At 41.0% G+C, this 18526-nt stretch overlaps 1 protein-coding gene across 1 annotated transcript; it reads left to right on the top strand.

Moving 5' to 3' along the window:
• Positions 1–17162, top strand: LOC116327862 (zinc finger CCCH domain-containing protein 7B-like). Its single transcript, XM_031749536.2, has 22 exons — positions 1–411; positions 659–726; positions 847–883; positions 3254–3451; positions 5157–5315; positions 6167–6247; positions 6689–6731; positions 6835–7007; positions 8407–9001; positions 9549–9610; positions 9699–9792; positions 9967–10128; positions 11151–11365; positions 12068–12168; positions 12311–12492; positions 13067–13152; positions 13488–13648; positions 14543–14648; positions 15022–15130; positions 15274–15410; positions 15536–15705; positions 16431–17162. Exons 2-22 carry the CDS (start codon positions 668–670, stop codon positions 16609–16611), a joined length of 3111 nt encoding a protein of 1036 aa, XP_031605396.2. The 5' UTR covers positions 1–411; positions 659–667; the 3' UTR covers positions 16612–17162.
• The last annotated feature ends 1364 nt before the right edge of the window (positions 17163–18526 follow it).

Here is an 18526-nt window from a genome sequence, read left to right as displayed (position 1 = left end):
CAGCACTGTATTTATCTACCAATTAATCGAGTTAATATGTATGTAATGTACACAGTACGGCACCGCTGTCTTCCTCGCAGGCCGCACTAAACAAACACCAGCAGGTCTCCGAGGGTCACGACGACGACCTGAGCGCGCTGGTTGGCCGCGCGGTTGTGACGCATGGGCGCTTGTCGTGTCACGTGACTGCAGTCTGTAACGGGGAGGAGGTCTGCAGCTGTCTGGATGTACTCAGGCTGCAGAGAATCGAAACTTATCCGAGGAGAGGGAAGTGTCGGGCGGCCACAAACGAAACCTCCTCGGGGTTTGCTCCCGTCAAAGTCCCTCCGTCTTTGCCCTCTCCGGAAACAGCATGGCACACGTTTAAACTTTGCTTCGGCTCAATGAACTTCCTGGCTTCTTCTTCTACTGGTAGGTGTGTCCGAAGCTGGCCCAGGCTGGTCTCACAAACGGCCTCGCGTGCTGGATGTTTGCGCCAATGATAAACAGTGAAACAGGCTGAATGTAGGAGTGTTTATAGAGGCTTGCAGTTCTTTTTGACTACTTTCAAAGGAAGCGGGTGTATCAGAGAGTAGCTGCTTTTCACAGCCACTGTCACAGAAGTTGGTATTTCCTTCTTCTAATCCCTCTCCGTTTGTCTGTGTGTCTCCCCCTCCAGTGGACAAGCATGGACCCTGGCCGAGAGAAACGCAAGGAGGAGATAAACAAAGCTCTGGCTTTTATACAGTAAGATCATTTTAATTTTTAGCTGAGCGCACCCAGACTGAAAGTGAAACTGTCCCTGGGTTACTCATGCCTCACAGCCTAGCTGTGTCAATACGATTTTAACAAGTTCCTCTGCTCTAGGTCCTCCCTGGCCTATCCTGACCCTGACGGCTATCAGGTAGTAGCTGTTAATGCTGTTATGTCCTTTTGCTTTTTATGCCTTGTGCATGCTTTGGTGTGAAGCGCACTGTCTCTTTTTGCTACCCCCCTTCTTTCCATTCCTGGCTCTATGTTAAATCAAGCACTGGATAGCTTTCTTTTGACTCTTTATAATCTTCCCCCATTACTCAGTTAAGTCCATGTTTGCTCGCTATTAATGTTTATTGACCGTTGACTGTTTAAATGAAGAAACAAACCACATCCCCACTCTACACCTCCAGAACAATGCACAAAACCCACAGTGAAACCTGTAAGTTAGAGTCAGGGGTTCCTGCTTGAATACCATTATACAGTGTACCTTTGTCTCTGTTTCATCTCATGCAAGTTTCAGAAATCTAAAGGCAAAGTTGTGGAGTTTTGCAGCTGTCTTGTAGGTTGTGTTGAACTGTCTGCTGTGTAACATCCTGTTTGATAGATGTGGGTTTCAGGTGAACCCGGTCCTCTTCATATAATAATTCTTCTTCTATAAAACATGCAACAGTATGCGATGAACAGTTGGTAGTTAATCTTGGTTATGTGCAGTCCTCTGTAAAACTAAGTGCACAGCATGATTCGGTATCTTTTAGAACCAACTTTAGCAGCGATGACTTGGAGCTCTGGGTTTCTGTATGACTTTATCAGTTATGGAGGAATTTTGGCCCACTCTTCTTTACAGCGTTGCTTCAGTTTGGTGAGGTTTGTGGGCATTTATTTATGCACAGCTCTTAATGTTAGGTACAGCTTTTAAATCAGGTAGAGGTCTGGACTTTGACTGGGTCACTGCAGCACCTTGATTTGTTTCTGTTTCGGAGATTCTCTTGTAGATTTGCTGATGTGCTTCAGATCATTGTCCTGTTGCAACCCCCAGTTTTCAGCCAAGCTTTCTGTTGGACAGGTGGCTTCAGGTTTGACTGTAAAATACTTTGGCATACAGAGGAGTTCATGCTCGACTTAGTGACTGCAGGGTGCACAGGTCCTGTAACTGAACAAGTCCAAATCATCACGCCTCCAGCACCGTGCTGGCAGTCAGTATGAGGTGTTTGTGCTGATATATTATGTTTGGTTTTCTCCAAGCATGGTGCTGTCCATCTTTAGAGAGAAGAGGCTTTTTCCTTCTGATCCTTCTCAACCACCCATAGTTGTTCAATCTTTTTCTAATTGTGCTGTCATGAACTTTAACATTTAAGGTGCGAACCGAGGCCTGTAGAGTGTGCATCGCAACTCTTGGGTTTTTTGCATTTTCTCTGAGCATTGCACAATCTGACCTTGGGTTGAAGTTGTTGGGACTTCCACTCCGGAGAAGATTACTATCTGTCTTAAAGCTTTCCCGCTTGTGAATAATCTTTCTCACTGCAAAATGTTTGGAAAAGCCCTTATAACCTTTCCCAGATTGGGCAGCAACAGTTGCTTCTCCGAGGTCATTGCTGATGTCTTTCCTTCTTGGCATTCTGTTAACATATCTGAATGATGCAGACCAGCAAACTGACAAAACTTCTGTTTTTATCGATTTACTCACACTTGCTGAAAATCAGTTAATCAGCTACATTTGATTAGCAGCACCCAGATTGATTCCCGATGGGCCATTTTTGCACAGTGACTCCACAACTCTATGAAAAGTGATCCAGACTTAAGCTTTCTGAACACGATAAATCTTCCGATCCAAAGTTAAAGTCGACTATGTTCTTTGTGTTGGTACAGTAAAACGAATCCAGCAACCACATTTAATAATCAAAGGTGGAAGCAAGCCTACTGGTGTTTTAGCAGTGTGAGCTGATAATCCTCTAGTTTATTAACACGCTCACAGATGAACTTGCAGTGTGTCACCAGAGTAGGAATCTCATTGAATTTCCAGTTAGGTCCTGGACTGTGTATAGGAATGGCTGTAATTCCCAAACAATGAGTGCAGCAGCTTTCTCTAACCCCTTTGACTCTAAAATCCCCCGTGGTAGTTTAAAGAAGCAAAAGTGCAGAAATGGTGTCTTGACCTTAACCCTGCTGCCACTGTGAGGTTTTTTTTGCTGGTTTTTAATGACAGCTACCAGCAAAATGTATTTTGGAGAAATGTCTCAACGTATGAGAAAGAATGCCACTTCCAGATGATAATAAATTATATACGATTTAACATAAACCAAATGAATCGTAAACATATTCAACATTTTTTCCTGTGCAGCTTAAAATCCTGCTTAGAATAGTATAAAAATACTATTTTTAATGCAAATAGTGCATGTCAGTATTAAGGTGGACCTTACAAATATAATGTAACTTACAGGATGGTAGCGCAGGTCTGCATAGGTTTAAAAAAAAAAAAGAAGCTGCTTCTTATTCCTTTCTTTTCTTTTGCTTCTCTCAGGACTTCCTGACCCAGTTAGTGTGCAACCTGCTCGATGAGGGCAACGCCTTCTTCCGAGACGGCCAGTGCGAGCAGGCTGTCAAAGAATTCAGCGAAGGCTTGAATGTGTCATGCTACGCTGAAACGGAGGAGATTAAGATCCCTGAAGCTTTGCTCGAGAGCCTGTATGTCAACCGGGCGGCTGCCTACCACAGTTTGGTGAGATAACATTTGATCTTGTGTCTGCGCAGCGTTCTGCTTATAGGAAAGAAACTGGGGGGGGTTAACGTCCCATGCTGTGAGATCTCATGATGAAGTTCTAGTATAGCAGCATGTGTAATACATATAAGGCTTATCTACCTCACTATGGAAGGGAATGAGTTTTTTTTCTGTTTCTTTTGCATAGCTCAGACATTTTGAAACAAACGCTTGTGAGGAATGCTCCTCCACACCCAAATGTGCATGAGCCACATAAAAGTGGATCAACCTGAAATGAATGTCGATTGAACCTGAGCTTTTAATATCTACAAAAATCCCAGTGGTTAGTTGATAACAGAAATTTTTTCTACTTTAACAAAAACCAATTGTAAACATTCTTGAACATGAACTCCACTGTGCTCCAGACTCACTCACGTTCACTGCTGGTGGCTGGATTGTCTTGAATAGCTCCCCTATTCACAAGGTGTCACCACAGAAGATGGATTAGATTTTACGGCGGATGTCCTTCTCGACACAGCTTTTTTGTTGGGTTTGTGCCTCCTTCTGGTCTTTAACTGGAAGTCTTTCACACATTAGGTGAATTTGTTAACCGGTTTGGGGTCATCAAACCACATTTGTTGATATTTTTTGAGGTATCAAAATTCATCATTAAGGGCACAACAGAGGTCTCAAATGTTGTCTTTATGGGTTAAAGAGTGCAGTGACATTAAAGATCCTCCAAAGAAATACTTTAACCTCACTTTCGCTTTGTGTTTGGACCAAATTTGCAAATGATGGCATGCAAACTTGGAAAACAAACATAGTTATTTCAGACCAGCCTGATCTACAAGCAGTTCCACAGAGCTGCTTGCATGATGTAAATACCTGCTGAAGTGTTATAAAGTTTTGGAAATTTGGTTATCAGAGGGTGCATACGTGACTTGGTGTGGATGTCCATGTGTCCTCTAATTCAAAGCAGTGCACAACACTGCAAGGTCACCAGCTGTGCATGCTTTTTTTTTTTTTCTCTCAAATGGTTCAAACACATAATAAGATTCATGCCCAGGCGGTTTCAGGCTGTCCTGCCTGAATATGCTACTGTAGCAGTCCAGAGGTCTGTGACATGCACGTGTCCACGAATATCCAGCCAAGCCCAGCAGTGTTTACCAGCAGTCAGCACAGATGTTGCCAAATCTATGCTTGTGTGATAACAAAGTCTAATAATAGATGATTTAGGTGATGTCTACTTTTGTGGAAATTATCCCTGTTTTTGGGGAAAAAAATGCAAAAATCAAATGCTTGTGCAACACTGGAGCGTGGAACATCTAATTTAATCTTTAACAAAGCCTACAGCGGTATTAAGAAGAAAAGGTAGAAATCCAGTGTAGCGGCTATTCTTCCTTTAGCGCATAACTTGGATTTACCATTCTAAATAATTGAGGCTATCCTGAACCTCCCACCCCTCACACTTGATTTATGAAACCACTTATAAAAACAGATCTGTTCTGATTTACTGCCTCTAATATGTTAACATCACTAAATCATTCAGATGTGTTTGTCTGCATTCAAGGCCACAGAGCCTTTGACCTGCATACCAGAGAAGTGCTCCATAGCAGCTACACACAGTTTAAACCAAGAGACTGCGAATTCTTCACCTTGTAGAGTCTTACTTAAAGCTAGATCTTACTTTGATTTCTTTTGTCTGTTTCTCTCATGTTTTCCACAGGGGGAGTATGAACAAGGTATGCTGGACTGCAACAGCGCTCTGGAGGTGTGCAAAGACAGCCGCAGAGCGCTGTACAAGAAGGCCCTTTGTTTGAAGGGGCTTGGAAAGTATAAGGAGGCCTACGACTGCAGCGCCAGCTATCTGCTCATTAATCCTCAGGTGAAGGATGGACAGAAATGGGAGAGTTTATGCTGATAGTCTTATAAAAACCTTTCAGTAAGGTCTGAATATAAATCTGTTGGTTAAATCAGCAGCAGCACTGATTTGTAGAAGCAACGGACAGTGCAGTGTAAACATCTTGAGCCACTCCTTATTACTGTTACGCCACTGAACACTGATCTATGAGTCAGTCGAGCATAAAAAAGGCACCTAAGGTAAATCAAAGGATGAACCAGGGCTGCGTCTTTATATATCAAGAAACTTAGCAAATAATGAATTTTAAATAGTATCTTCAGACACTTTGTAACAACAGCCTGTCACAAAAACACATCCCCAATTTTTAGTGAAAATAAAATAGTACCATCAACAAGGTGATTCCCAAATTTGGCTAATTAACAATTAGCAAAGACACAGGACCTGAGAGATGTCCCCAAGTCTTAGCCCTGTGACATATTGGTGTCCAGGGTGTACCCCGCCTCGCATGACAGCTGGGATAGGCTCCAGCTTACCCACTTCCCTGTTTTGGATAAGTGGAAGAAAATCGCTGGATCTTTAAATCCCTGCTGATGTGTATGGAGGAGGTCAGGAGAGAGATTTCATCACATTCCTTTTTTCATTCATGTTTAGTAAAGTTTAATCAGTTGTCTGCATTCGTATTCATTTCATTATCTTTAAAAAAATGATGGGATCAGATTGGGGGTATGCATTTTTTTTCCATAACTGAAACGATGAATACCTTTTAACAAGATGAGATAAACTTATCTGTGGCTCAGTCTCGATGTTGTTCATCGCATATATGTTAACTGTAGCTTGGAGCATTTCAGTAAATCCATTCGTTTGCCTCTTGGCAGGACCAACAGGTGAATGAGCTCGCACAGGAACTGGCAAACCATCTGGGACTGAAGATTCGAAAACCTTACGTCAGCACAAAGGTGGGTAAATGTTTAAATCTGGTCCATCGTGGGTTGTAGGAGTTTATCGGCCTTCAGCTTAGTCATAGTCAGACAGGACACAGTCCACATATGATCAACAATTATTATCACAGCGCAAGCAACTTTATGTTCGTATGTTTATGACTTTGACACGTAAACTGAAACCTTAGCAGTGTAATTGTTTAGTTTTCTCCAAGGTTGATACTTTTCCATCATCTCATGCTGCAGACACAGAGAAGCGTTGTCCTTACCTGGGCCTCAGCTTACATCGTCCCTCATATTTAGAGCGCAATCTTTTGTGATGATGCTTTACAATGTGGCAGTGGCTGCAAATACATTTAAAAAAGACACTCAATACTATACTTGAAATGACAGAATTCCCTAAAGAAAATGATTTCATTTTATCCTTCATCTGAAAGCGATTTATGTTCTTCTCTCCAGATGTCGGGCGGTAATGTAGAAAATGGTAATGGCGTTGCACCAGGTGGGAATTTTTGACATTTATGCCTCTGCTACTCTCTGTTCTTGATCATTTTGTACACAAACACAAGAATGGTCCAAGTAAATGCACTTCTATTCCTCTTTAGTCAACTTCCCCAGCGTGCCTCAGTCCTCATTTCCTTCCACACCTACCAGCTGCAGCACACCTGCTAACTCTGCAGCACCTGAAAGGGCGGGCACTATCGAGGACTCCGAGCTGATGGGAGATGACATAGACAGTCTGCTGGACTGTGTTTCCACTGAGCCGGAAACAGCTGAGGTAAACTCTACGTGTTGTGTTTTTTCCTTTCAGACCAGCCGACTAACTTTTGTTGCTGATGATGGAAGAAGATGTTTGTGTGATATAAGTGCTGAAATGTTTCATTTGAGTGAAAATCTATAGTTTTCATGTCTACAGCAGTGAAATGAGTTTACTTCTTGTTTTGAGCAGCTCAGCCAACACAGGAAATACTGTTTACCTTTTTACCTCTTTCAAGGCAAAGTATGGTGAGTCCTTGATAAGGTCTGAGTGAAATGCAACAATACTTGGAGATTAAAGAAGACTCCACTTTAACACAAGCATATTTCTAGAGGGTTTTTTTTTTTTTTTTCAAAACGAAGATCAGGAGTCCAGTAAGGACGTTTGGACATGAAAACAGTTTTGAAAATTGATTTGGAAACATTGTCTTTATGTGTTATTTTTTCACTATTGTGCATTAGCCTAAACAAAAAAGCTAGTTTTTCACAGAGTTGCATTGAGAACTATTTTGTTATGAATAAATGTTTCACATACTGATGGAAGAAATAATTAGATCCTTTTTTTAAAGTAGCCGTAATACAGTGTAAAAATACCCTGTCACAAATAACAGGCCTACTTAAAAAAAAAAAAACCAAAACAAACAAACAAACATGGACTGTATATAAAAGATGGATGTGGCCACCATGATGTCTGCTGTTTGTTTTGGAAGATTCAGTGTTAGTGGTTTTTCTTACAGACACACAAATATCAACAGATCTCCCTAACTTTTGTTATTTGTAGTTATTTATGTCAGTACTGTTTAAAAATAATCTTGTTTTATTGTCACAACAAAAGTTAGTTTATGCTCTGCTGGTTGTTGAGTATGTGCCATTCCAAAGTTATTGCCAACACATTTGGAAAGTTGCAGAGTGCCCTCTGGTGGACAACATATTATAACATGTTTGAATCCTGTATTTTAAATTGTTGAGGGGTTTGTAGGTGCTGATGCTGATATACCAGCAAATAGCTCATTTTGTCCAATATATAATATATGTTTTGGCCAATATATCTGGTTGGCTGTAGTTAAGATATCTGCTAATGCTTGCAAGCCTCATCAATACACTGCATGGGTGCAACTCCCAGGCACACATCTCCTAACTAGCCATAAGTAACAGGTTACTAAAATAGTATAATTTCACTTGGCTAAACATCTTGGATAGTTTGTATCACACAGTAGGATATATTATTCCCCAAATAGTTCAATTTAAAATGTTTATTGATCCATTACTTCGGCCAAAATATTGATTAATGCAGTATTGTATATGGGTTATTTACCAGCTGTGTCGGCCAGCATCGATTCCAACTTTCATGTTTAATTATCCAGTTGAGGCATTGTCATGTTTTGCTTATGTTTTTTACATCCTGCCTCCTTTCTTGACAGGACGTATTCTCAGTGCCCAGCGGGACATCCACTTGCACACAAAGAGGCCCATCTGTCCTGCCCGCCCCGACACCCCAACTACCCCCGGCCTTTTTCAACTCAGCCGTTAACCAACTCAACTCCCTGGACTCCTTTTCTGGTTCTGGGCTCGGCACCTCACCTGCTACACTGGATATCCTAGACGACCTCTCGACCTCTGAAAAAAGTGGTGTTGCAGATGCTTCAAACTTACTACTGACCCCTACGAAGCTGGACGGTCTGGACAGTCTTGATTCCCTCGATTCTCTCGATGACGCCTTGGATAAGATGCCAAGGGCTGCTGCTGCTGAAGAAGTTATTGAGGCCAAAACAGAGCTGGATGTGGGAGAAAAGTCTCTTGATGAGCTGCTAGATGAACTAGATCCCTTAGAGACACTCTCTAATCCAAGCAGCCAGGGCGATCATGTCTCTAAAATTAGGAATAGACACATGGAGCGGCTTGACTCCCTTGATTCCTTGGACTCATTTTCCTCGATGGAAGGGTTTAGGGTAGCTTCGCCAGCAGTCTCAGTCGGGGGGTCTGGCCTGGACTCCCTCTCTGATTTCAACTCAGCAGGTGATTTATATCTGGCTTATTGTAAGGGATGCACTGCTTTTTTGCTCAAACATCCACCGATATACATTTGTATGATTCATGTGCCCATTTAAAGATATGAAGAAAGGCTGAAGAACTAAAAAAAAAAAACAGTTATTATTTAATAATAACTGAAGCCGTCTGACCATTCTCCCTAGGGATTAACGAAGCATTTTCTCCCAAAGAACTGCTGCTCGCTGGATGTTATCTCTTTCTCATACCACTATCTGTAAACCCTACAGATGGTTGCATAGAAAAATCCCAGCAGATCGGCTGATTCTGAAACATTCAGACCTACCCGTCTCCTCCCAACAACCATGCCACATTTAAAATCCTAAAGCTCAATTTGAACTTCAGCCTAAATGCATCGGGTTTCTGCCATGTGATTATATGATAAATATTTACATTAGTGAGCAGCTGATCAGTTGTACCTAATGAAGTGGCCAGTTCTCCTTTAGCATCTGAGGTTGATGCTTCAGCCCCTTTACCTCATGCAGTTCATAATTTATGTTCTCTCCTTGCTCCTCAGGTATCTCAGGCTCTCATAGTATTGCGGTTCCGGTAATGCGATCTCCAAAAAATCACTACAAAGTAAGACTGATTATCAGGCTTGTGTTACGTTTGCTTTCCTTGCATTTTCCTTAGCATTAACTGTCTTATTCTTACCTTGGAAACACAGGAGAAGGAAAACCAAGGGCTGGGTGCAGTGTATAACCCTCTGTCCTCCACCCATGAGTTCCTGCAGGCCTGCTCTGCTTGCTACCCTCGAGAAGGTATGGTAGGATTTCAGTGACATCAGAATGGTCCTGCTGCTTATCAGCTGGTGATGGTTTTACAGTGTGGGAAGTTTGAGCCCCTTCCTGTTCTCAGTGGAACTTTAAAAGAACTTGTTGTGTTTAATGTTTGATGAATATGTTTTGTGTATTTGTGCACTAATTCCTTCACAGGTATAGGGATATACACTTATGTTCACAAGCCAGACCTGGTCCACAACTGTAAGAGAGACATTCTGCTATGTAGACTGAAAGCCGATCCCCCCTTTGACTGGACCAGAGTGCGACCGCTGCCCATACTGAAGGCCTTTGGTGGGCGATTTGTACTTTGCAAAGGTAAGGAGCTCAAGATCAAGGTCATGAATCTCTTCTATTTTCATAGTTATTTACTTATTATTGCAGATAAATACGTTTTTAATGGTAAAGTCTGAAAATGGTGGCAATCATACATTTATAAGTTGTTGCCAGATAATCAGCAATAAGGGACTAGTTTCCCACTTTTTCATTCATCAAGTTTCTTTTATGATTAAAAAATAAAATTAAAACCTGTTTTGGGGGGGATTTTATTATACCAATTCCCTTAATCGTCTGACCAGTCTACTGGAAGAAAGATGAATATTTTAATACACATTTTATGTATTTATTTATCTTTATTTAACCAGGAAAATATGACTTTTGACTTTCAAAATTTCTGACCTGTCCTGTTCTGGCCAAGACTTGTATAAACTAGTAACATGCATACAAGTACACACAGAAACCCCCCCACATAAGCCCATACACTAACAGCTGATTTGAAAAATGTATAAAAACATCAAAAATTTATAAACTTCATTGCAAGTAAAGCCTGAAACATCAATAAAATTAATTTTCCTGTGCCTGAAACAAACAAGGGTGGTAATGTTCAGGCAGAACATTTTCAGTAACTACATCCAAGTCATTTAAATTCCTTCAGTCAGACCAGTTCCTGAAGTTGAAGAGCAGCTGACTCATCACCATGTCTTTCCAAATATACGGGAATAGCTTAGAGCTTAAAGTCACCCCAGAGCACAGTTTGTTCTTCCATTCAGAAATATTTTAAGCACGTTTTTAACCAGGTGAGCATGTTTTTGAGTTTGTCAATACTTTGGTGATAGCAATTTGAAATCAGAAGCATCGGGCATGTTTGCAAAATGTGATAAATTTGAGGAAAATTGTTCAGATTTTCTGTTAATTTGCTGCAGAGGGTTGAGAATGAGCCACACTGTATGTGTGCCTATTACTACACTTCAAATTTCTGTGCAGTGAAAGAAGGAAGGCAGTAAAACTTGCATACTTAGTGTGCTTATGTGAATGAAATGTGTGTTTTCTTATATTTCCAGAGTTGCTGAAGTCTGGAGAGCTGGGTGTGTGTAAGTATGGAGAGAAATGCACGTTTGCCTACAACCAGATGGAGATCGATGTTTGGACAGAGGAGAAGAAAGGGAGGCTGGACAGAAACCTACTGTTTGACACAAAACCTTTTAAACTGGACCCTGTGAGCAGCATCATATGCCTCCTACAGGAAAACAAAGGCATGTTCATGTTCCTCTGTCAGGTTAGTGCACGTGAGCTGTTTTCATTTGAAATCTCTGTTTTTCTCTTTGAAAATAGAGCAGGGGTATAAAAGCTCTTTAACCTGATCGAATTAATGTTAAAGATTTACATGATGCACGCTGGAGTTTCTCCATTTGTTTTGTTTATTAAATGTTTAATCTGGAAACTTCAAAAGTACCACTTTCCATTTGTTCTTTCGAACTATGAGAGTTGAGAATGTGTGGCTGCTAACCAATTTAAATTAACTATGGTAGCCATTCTTCCAAGAGGAGTGGTCAAACATCCAGCCAGAATTATGCCAGAAGCTTGTTGATTGCTATCAAACGTGTTGGCTGAGGTGCATCTTACTAAGGGACATTTAAACAGATATCAGTGGTAATAATTTATATAACCACTTATAATTTGTATCATTTTAAACCTGTGTGAATTTGAAAAGAAAAGGAGAGTTCAAAGACTCCATTAAAAGCCCCAAATCACCATGCAGTTCAATCCCACGATGAGTGGATGTCAACAGCTGACTGTATGTTATCCAGTGCACACTGTTTATAATATTTGTGTCTGGATGTAGCACGCTTCCATCACGACAAATGTTCATTTCATTTCTAAGATGATCTTCTCCATCTTTCTCCCTTTGTTTCCATCACTGGTCTCTCTTCTTGTCCTTTCCTTTCAACGTCTTCGTCTTCCTGCCGTGTCTCTCCAGGCGTGCTATGACAGTAAACCGAGAATAATCAGTAAGCGCTTCCAAGACGATCAGACCATCTGCTCTAACTTGGATGTTCGCCACAACTTTGATGCTAATAAGTGAGTGTGCTTACAACATACGGGTCATTGCAAGTCCTTGCTCTCTCACCCACTCTCATTTCTAATCCTGCACCGAGTCTTTGCTCCGTATGGCTTCTCCTCTGTCTCCATCACGCTTTCTTCTTCCTTCTGTGCCCATCAGGTGCTTGGCTTTTGTGGTGAGGACCCACAATGTGAACTACAAGAAGGTTCGCCCGCTAAGCGTCCTGTGTCACATGGATCTGTGCAACCAAGCCATCCGGTATGGCTGTGTCAGAGAGGACAACTGCCACTACGCCCACTCTGTCATCGAGCTCAAAACCTGGAAGGTGCAGAGAGAAACAGGTGCCTGACAAATACTGTGCTTTACTGTTGTCACATTACTGTTGATCGCTGAAATCAAACTTAGAACAGCAGATTGAGAGCTTGTGTGCTGAACTGATCTAAACCAAACCAGTGCTTTATAATAATGTCACACTATTATGTCTTAGTAGTAAGTGCTTAATTCATCATTTATATAGCATCACTCCTCCTTAGTATGCCATTTACAGCAGTGATGTAGTAGCAGTGATAGCTGTACATGGTGTAACAGATGGATAAACATGTCTGTATTTATAAATGACATACTAAGGCAAAGTAATTATATGTAAATTATAGAATTAAGCACTTGCTAATACTTTACTAAAGATTAGTGTGAAAATTAAGTTGCACTGAAGAATTGTACTCAATGAAAATGAGTTATACTATAAATAGAAATAATGAACAGTTTATTTCATTCATCCTTACACAAAATCCATCGCGATCTGCCAGTATTCCCACTGTGGAAAACATTCACTGCAACAATATTCATTCAAAAAGTCCATCAAACTGCACTGTTGTCCTGTAATTGTTCTCCTTGTTTATGAATTTTTATCTTCAGGTGTCAGCCCTGACGAGATTGTGAGAATATCCACAAAGTATCATGACAAGCAGGAGCAAAACTTAAGCAAACAGAAAGGAAACAGAGTAAGAAGCATTTTAATGATCACTTTTATAGAAACAGTATTTTTCTTACTAACCCGTTCCAGTCTGGCTCTTCTTTAATGTTACTGTTATTATTATAAATACGTGTTGGAGGGATGATGCTCTGTAAGGTAAATGCTTCATCTTGTTAACCATTCAGTAGATTTTGATATGAGGACGGTCATATTTTCATCAGTATGCTTGTAGTGGCCCGACAATGTGTGTGCGTTTGCGTTACTGCTGATACGAAATGCAGACTTCCATCCAGCAGCCTGTGACTTTATTTAACATTTCATCTGTGGACGAACTTCCCTTTTTTGTCATTTAATTTTAAACAGGTGCCTTTTGGAGGAGGTGGGAGCAAACCAGGAGGCGGAGGAGGAGCTGGGAAGAGTCTTAACATGCGGATGAAGTTTGCCTGCAGTCAGTGCTGGTTGGACGGCCTGATCAGTGAGCCAGACAAAGGCCTCAAGTACTGCGGTGCTAAAGCTAGACATGCGTGAGTAAAGTGAATACAGGTGCTCAGTTCCTGTACGAGTCTAGAGTTTTATTTTTAATATTTTATAATATTATGTCATATTAGGCGATCGCGTCAGTGATTAAAACTCCAGTGCACCTCAACATGCTGTCACACAGCCAATTAAACTGTATTCAGACCTCCTGAACTTAAGTGATTTTTCCCTCCGGGGTGTGTCTGGCAATGAATGAATGAATCACTAAAAGAGAAACACTTGTATGCACTGCAGCGACTCTTGTATTTCATTTTTAACAGTAGAACCACCAGGGGGGTCGCTTTGACCACGTCCTGCAACAACAGCATCAATAACAGCTAATTTTTCTCATATAAGAAAGATTTAATTTTTTTAAAGCATTTAAGGTTAAGTTTTAGGATTTTTATTCATTTTGCAATGATTTTTAATATTTCATTTTAGATCATAGACGTAAAATATATATAGTTTGCTAATAAGCAGCACACATTTTAATAAATAAAATATTTTAAAGTACAACAGTGAAAGTTTATCACACAGTCCATGTTTTCTTTTCTTTTTGTCCCACACACACCAAAATTCACTATATGAAGAAAAAAACTTTAAAAAAAGTCATAAATATGAGATGTTGGGCTTTTAATTTAACAGAGTTACATGAATTTTAAAATGCCGAGCAGTCAAAACGACCCCCTGGGCAGTTCTAGTGTTGAAGAATTGTTTCACCAACCAAACGAATGATAATCCCTCAATGTCTGTGCTGTTTAACTACAGATGCACTGCTCTTACAAAGCCTTGAACCTGAACCTAAATGGACCCTTTACAGTTTCTCTCTTGCTCACCATTGCGTTCAGATAAATCCGCCAAAGCACGGAGCGTATTTACAACGTTTTTGTCGTCACCTTCAGGTGGACTAAAGACAGACGAGTGCTGCTGGTCAAGTCCCAAGAGAGAAGTAAATGGGTTCAGGTGCGACCACTGCCACACGCCAAGGATTTCCCTGCACAGTATTATGTAAGTCTGCTCTTTAAAGCAGAAAGGCATTTAAACCAAGCGCTTACATCACAGACATCATCCCTGCACTGATATAAATGAGGACTTCCCTCATCTTTGTTACATTATTTGGTGGCGTTTGTAGCGTTCCAGTAGGGAAGTTGGATACTTTGTCTCACAAATGGCACTGTGCATTGTTGGTTGAACAGTAATGTGTTCCCCCATCACTGCTTTACTTCTTAAAATTTCACTTGTCAGCCATTATAAGTGCTGATACCGATATATCAGCGAATAGCTAATATTGTCCAGGCAGGCTCTAGTGTGATATTTCAAATGATAGGGAAGGGCATCATCTGCGATCGGTGTTTAACAGTGTGATGCTTTCTCCTGACAGATGTGTGCACAGATTTTGGAGAAGAGGAAATGTAACTACTCTGGTGTCTGCACCTTTGCTCACAGCCCAGAGGAGAAGGACATGTGGATGTATATGAAGAATAATGACTGTAAGTTACTAAAAGCACCCAACGCTGTTTGGTTTGATAGGAAGTGCTTCCTTTATTTTTCCAATCTGCATGAGGGAAGTGCAGGTTGTACGAGAAGAGGTCCACTCAGTGATCTGATGTGAGAATTGTTTGTGTGCCTGTAGTGAAAGACATGCAGCAGATGTATGACATGTGGCTGAAATTAAGCGGTCATAATCGTCAAGCAGATGGATTCACGGTCACCCAGCCCAGCCCTGAGGAAAAATACATCACTATGCCCACTGATTATGCTGAGCCAATGGTGGGTTTAACTTTTCTCTCTTTGTTTCAACGAAGCAAAAGTCTGAAAATCTTAAATAAAACTCCCATATTGTGCTTTCAGTTAGTAAGAAAAGATGAGAGTATTTCTTCCCGTCTTTATTTTAGAGTGGCTTTCACTGCCGCCTGTGTGGCAAACACAGTAACAGCGAGCGGCAGTGGCAGCAGCACATTTCCACCGAGAAGCACAAGGACAGAGTGTTCAGCTGCGAGGGAGAAGATGAAGCTCTGACGTGGGGCTACCGCTTCCCGGGTACACGCTTTGAACTGTGCTCCAAGTAAGAGATTTTCCTGGATCAGTTTGTACATGCAGACAATGAATAAAAGTGAGCTGTTATGCTTTTTTTTTTTTTAATTTAATAAATGAAGAAATGAAATCAGCATATGCACAAGTAATCAACTGGAGCCACTTTAGGCTTCAGACTGATCTGAGAGTGTCTGTTTTAGTCCATTTTCTTTCTTACTCTTTGCTCTGATGAGGTCATAGAGAGGGGAAATCCCGAGTATGGTCATCTCAGGGACACATATGTGACCACAGAGGCCCCACCCACTGTTTATGATGGACAGCCAATCGGAGAAAAGCTGGCTTAAGTTGAGAATGAAAGGAGCTAAAACTGCTTGTTTCAGACATAGAAGAAACTGGTGGGCTGTCCACTGTGAACTGCAAATCATGCAGAACTACCTCAGTACAGTTTAAGAGTAAAAATAAGTGAGAATAACAGATCCACTGTGTGAGGTGTAAATCACATGGCCACTTTGCAAAACCTGAGCTGTTGTAGCATAAACTGTGCAGCACAGGATATGAGGGCTTTGCGGACAGTACAGAGCTGTAGGTCACTTGTGTGCAGGAAGTATCCAGGTCCTAACATACAATAGGACTCTCACACTTTATCATCCAGCAAAGATTAAGTTATAAAGTCTGCTGAGTGAGTGGACTAAATTGTGTGGTAGTGTTTAGTTAAAGTAAAGCTCACAACATAGTGTTTCATTTAATAACTAACAGGTTGGATGGCAGCTGTCCTGATGGTGCATGCTGTGACTACGCCCATAGCCCGGAGGAGCTCCAGGAGTGGATAGAGAGACGAAAGTTCTTACGACAAAAGCTGGCCAAAGCTAGGGAAGATATGCTCATCATGCCTGATGAGGTCGACTTTGGAAAATACAACTTCCTGCTTCAGGACTAAGAAGAATTTGACTTTGTGAGCCATTTATGTAACTGCCAAACAGCATTTCAGTTTGTCAAGAGTTTTCAAATCAAAACCAACAGCAGCAGTTCACTTGAAGACATATATATTTACCCCCCCCCCCAAAAAAAACAAACTTGAATTTAAAAAAGTGCATATTTTAATTTTCTTGTGACTTCATGGCGCTATATTCACAGCTCGTGTCTCTCCAGCCAAAACATTAACTGCACTGTGCTGTGAGCGTAAGGCTATGTGGTGCCACACTAAGAAAGAAAAAAAGAAAGATCATCAGTGAAGGTTTCATATGCCATACCTGCAGCCTTCCTTGTGCCTTTGTTGTTTTACCTTCTGTTTGTGTTTTGCTCAATCAGGGGTTGTTACTGAAGTGTGCCTTCATTGTGCAGTTCACTAAGAAAGGAGGTTTTCAAAACTTTCATTGTGCAATAAAATGTCCCCTATATGGCAAGCTGGCTTGTACTTCTGATTTGTACTAGTGCAAAGACAGCAGAGGTCCAATTTTGTGTTCTGTTTAATAAATTTTAACTAATTGAGTGGTGGGGGAGTACTTGACCCAAATGACTGTCTCAACCACGAAAGAATATCATTCCTTTGCCTTGAGAGTCTTGGGTTGTTTTTGTAGTTTGCTTTGGATCATTGTGCATTTGCACTGTGGAGAGCTGTCTGATCAGTTTTGTAACATTTGTCTGAATCTGAGCAGAGAGTGTAACTCTTCACCATTCATTCACCATTCTGCAGCTTCTCTCAGCAGTCATGGTATCAGTGAATGCTAGTAAACCAGTTATAGTGCTATCTGTATAAACTATACTGCCAAAAGCATTCAGTCACCCATCCAAATCATTGAATTCAGGTGTTTAAATAAATTTTATGGTCACAGGTTTATAAATTTCGCCACCTATTCATGCAGACTGCTTTTACAAACATTTATGAAAGAATAGGTCATCCTCAGGGGCTCAGTGAGTTCCAGGGTGGTCCTGTGATAAGATGCTATCTGTGCAAGTCCAGTCATGAAAAATATGAATATATTAATATTAATTATTAATATAAAATATATTCCACAGTCAGCTGTTAGTGGTGTTATAACCAAGTGGAAACGACTGGAAGTGACAGCAACTCTGCCATGAAGTGGTCGGACATGTAAAATCACAGAGTGGGGTCCGTGGATGCCGAGGCTTATAGAACACAGAAGTTGCCAATTTTTGGAAGAATCAACCGCTATAGACCTCCAAACTTCATTTGACCTTTAGATTAACTCAAGAACAGTGCAGCCAGACCTTCATACAATGGGTTTTCATGACCAGGCAGCTGCGTCCAAGCTCTACATCACCAAGCACAACAAACTGTCAGATTCAGTAGTATAAAGCACACACTGGACTCTAGAGCATAGACGATTCATGCTTCTCCATATAGCAATCTGATGAATGATTCTGGATTTGGTGGATGTCAGGGGAATGGTACTTGTCTGGCTGCATTGTGCCAAGTCTAAAGTTTGGTAGAGGGGGGATTACGGAGGGAGTTTGGTGTGGAAGAAGTTGACTCTTCTGACCTCAACACAATCAAACAGCTTTGGGATGAATTACAGCAGAGACTGTGGGGCAGACCTCATGAATGTACTTCTGGAAGAATGGTCAAAATTTCCCATAAACACTACTAAACCTTTGGAAAGTCTTCCCAGAAGAGCTTAAGCTGTTATAGCTGCAAAGGTGGGCTGACATCACATTAAAACCTATTGATTAAGAATGGAATGTCACTCAAGTTCATATGTGTGTGAAGTAAACAAGCAATTTTTTTTTTTTTTTGCAATGTAGTATTTATGGTATCTTTATATGCACATGCCATAACATTCCCACCACGTTTGACAGATAATGTGGTATTCTGTATCCTCCTTGTACAAGTT

Source organism: Oreochromis aureus, linkage group 4, assembly GCF_013358895.1.
Source record: "Oreochromis aureus strain Israel breed Guangdong linkage group 4, ZZ_aureus, whole genome shotgun sequence".
Lineage (NCBI taxonomy): Eukaryota > Metazoa > Chordata > Actinopteri > Cichliformes > Cichlidae > Oreochromis > Oreochromis aureus.
This window is presented reverse-complemented; position numbering and strand designations above follow the sequence as displayed.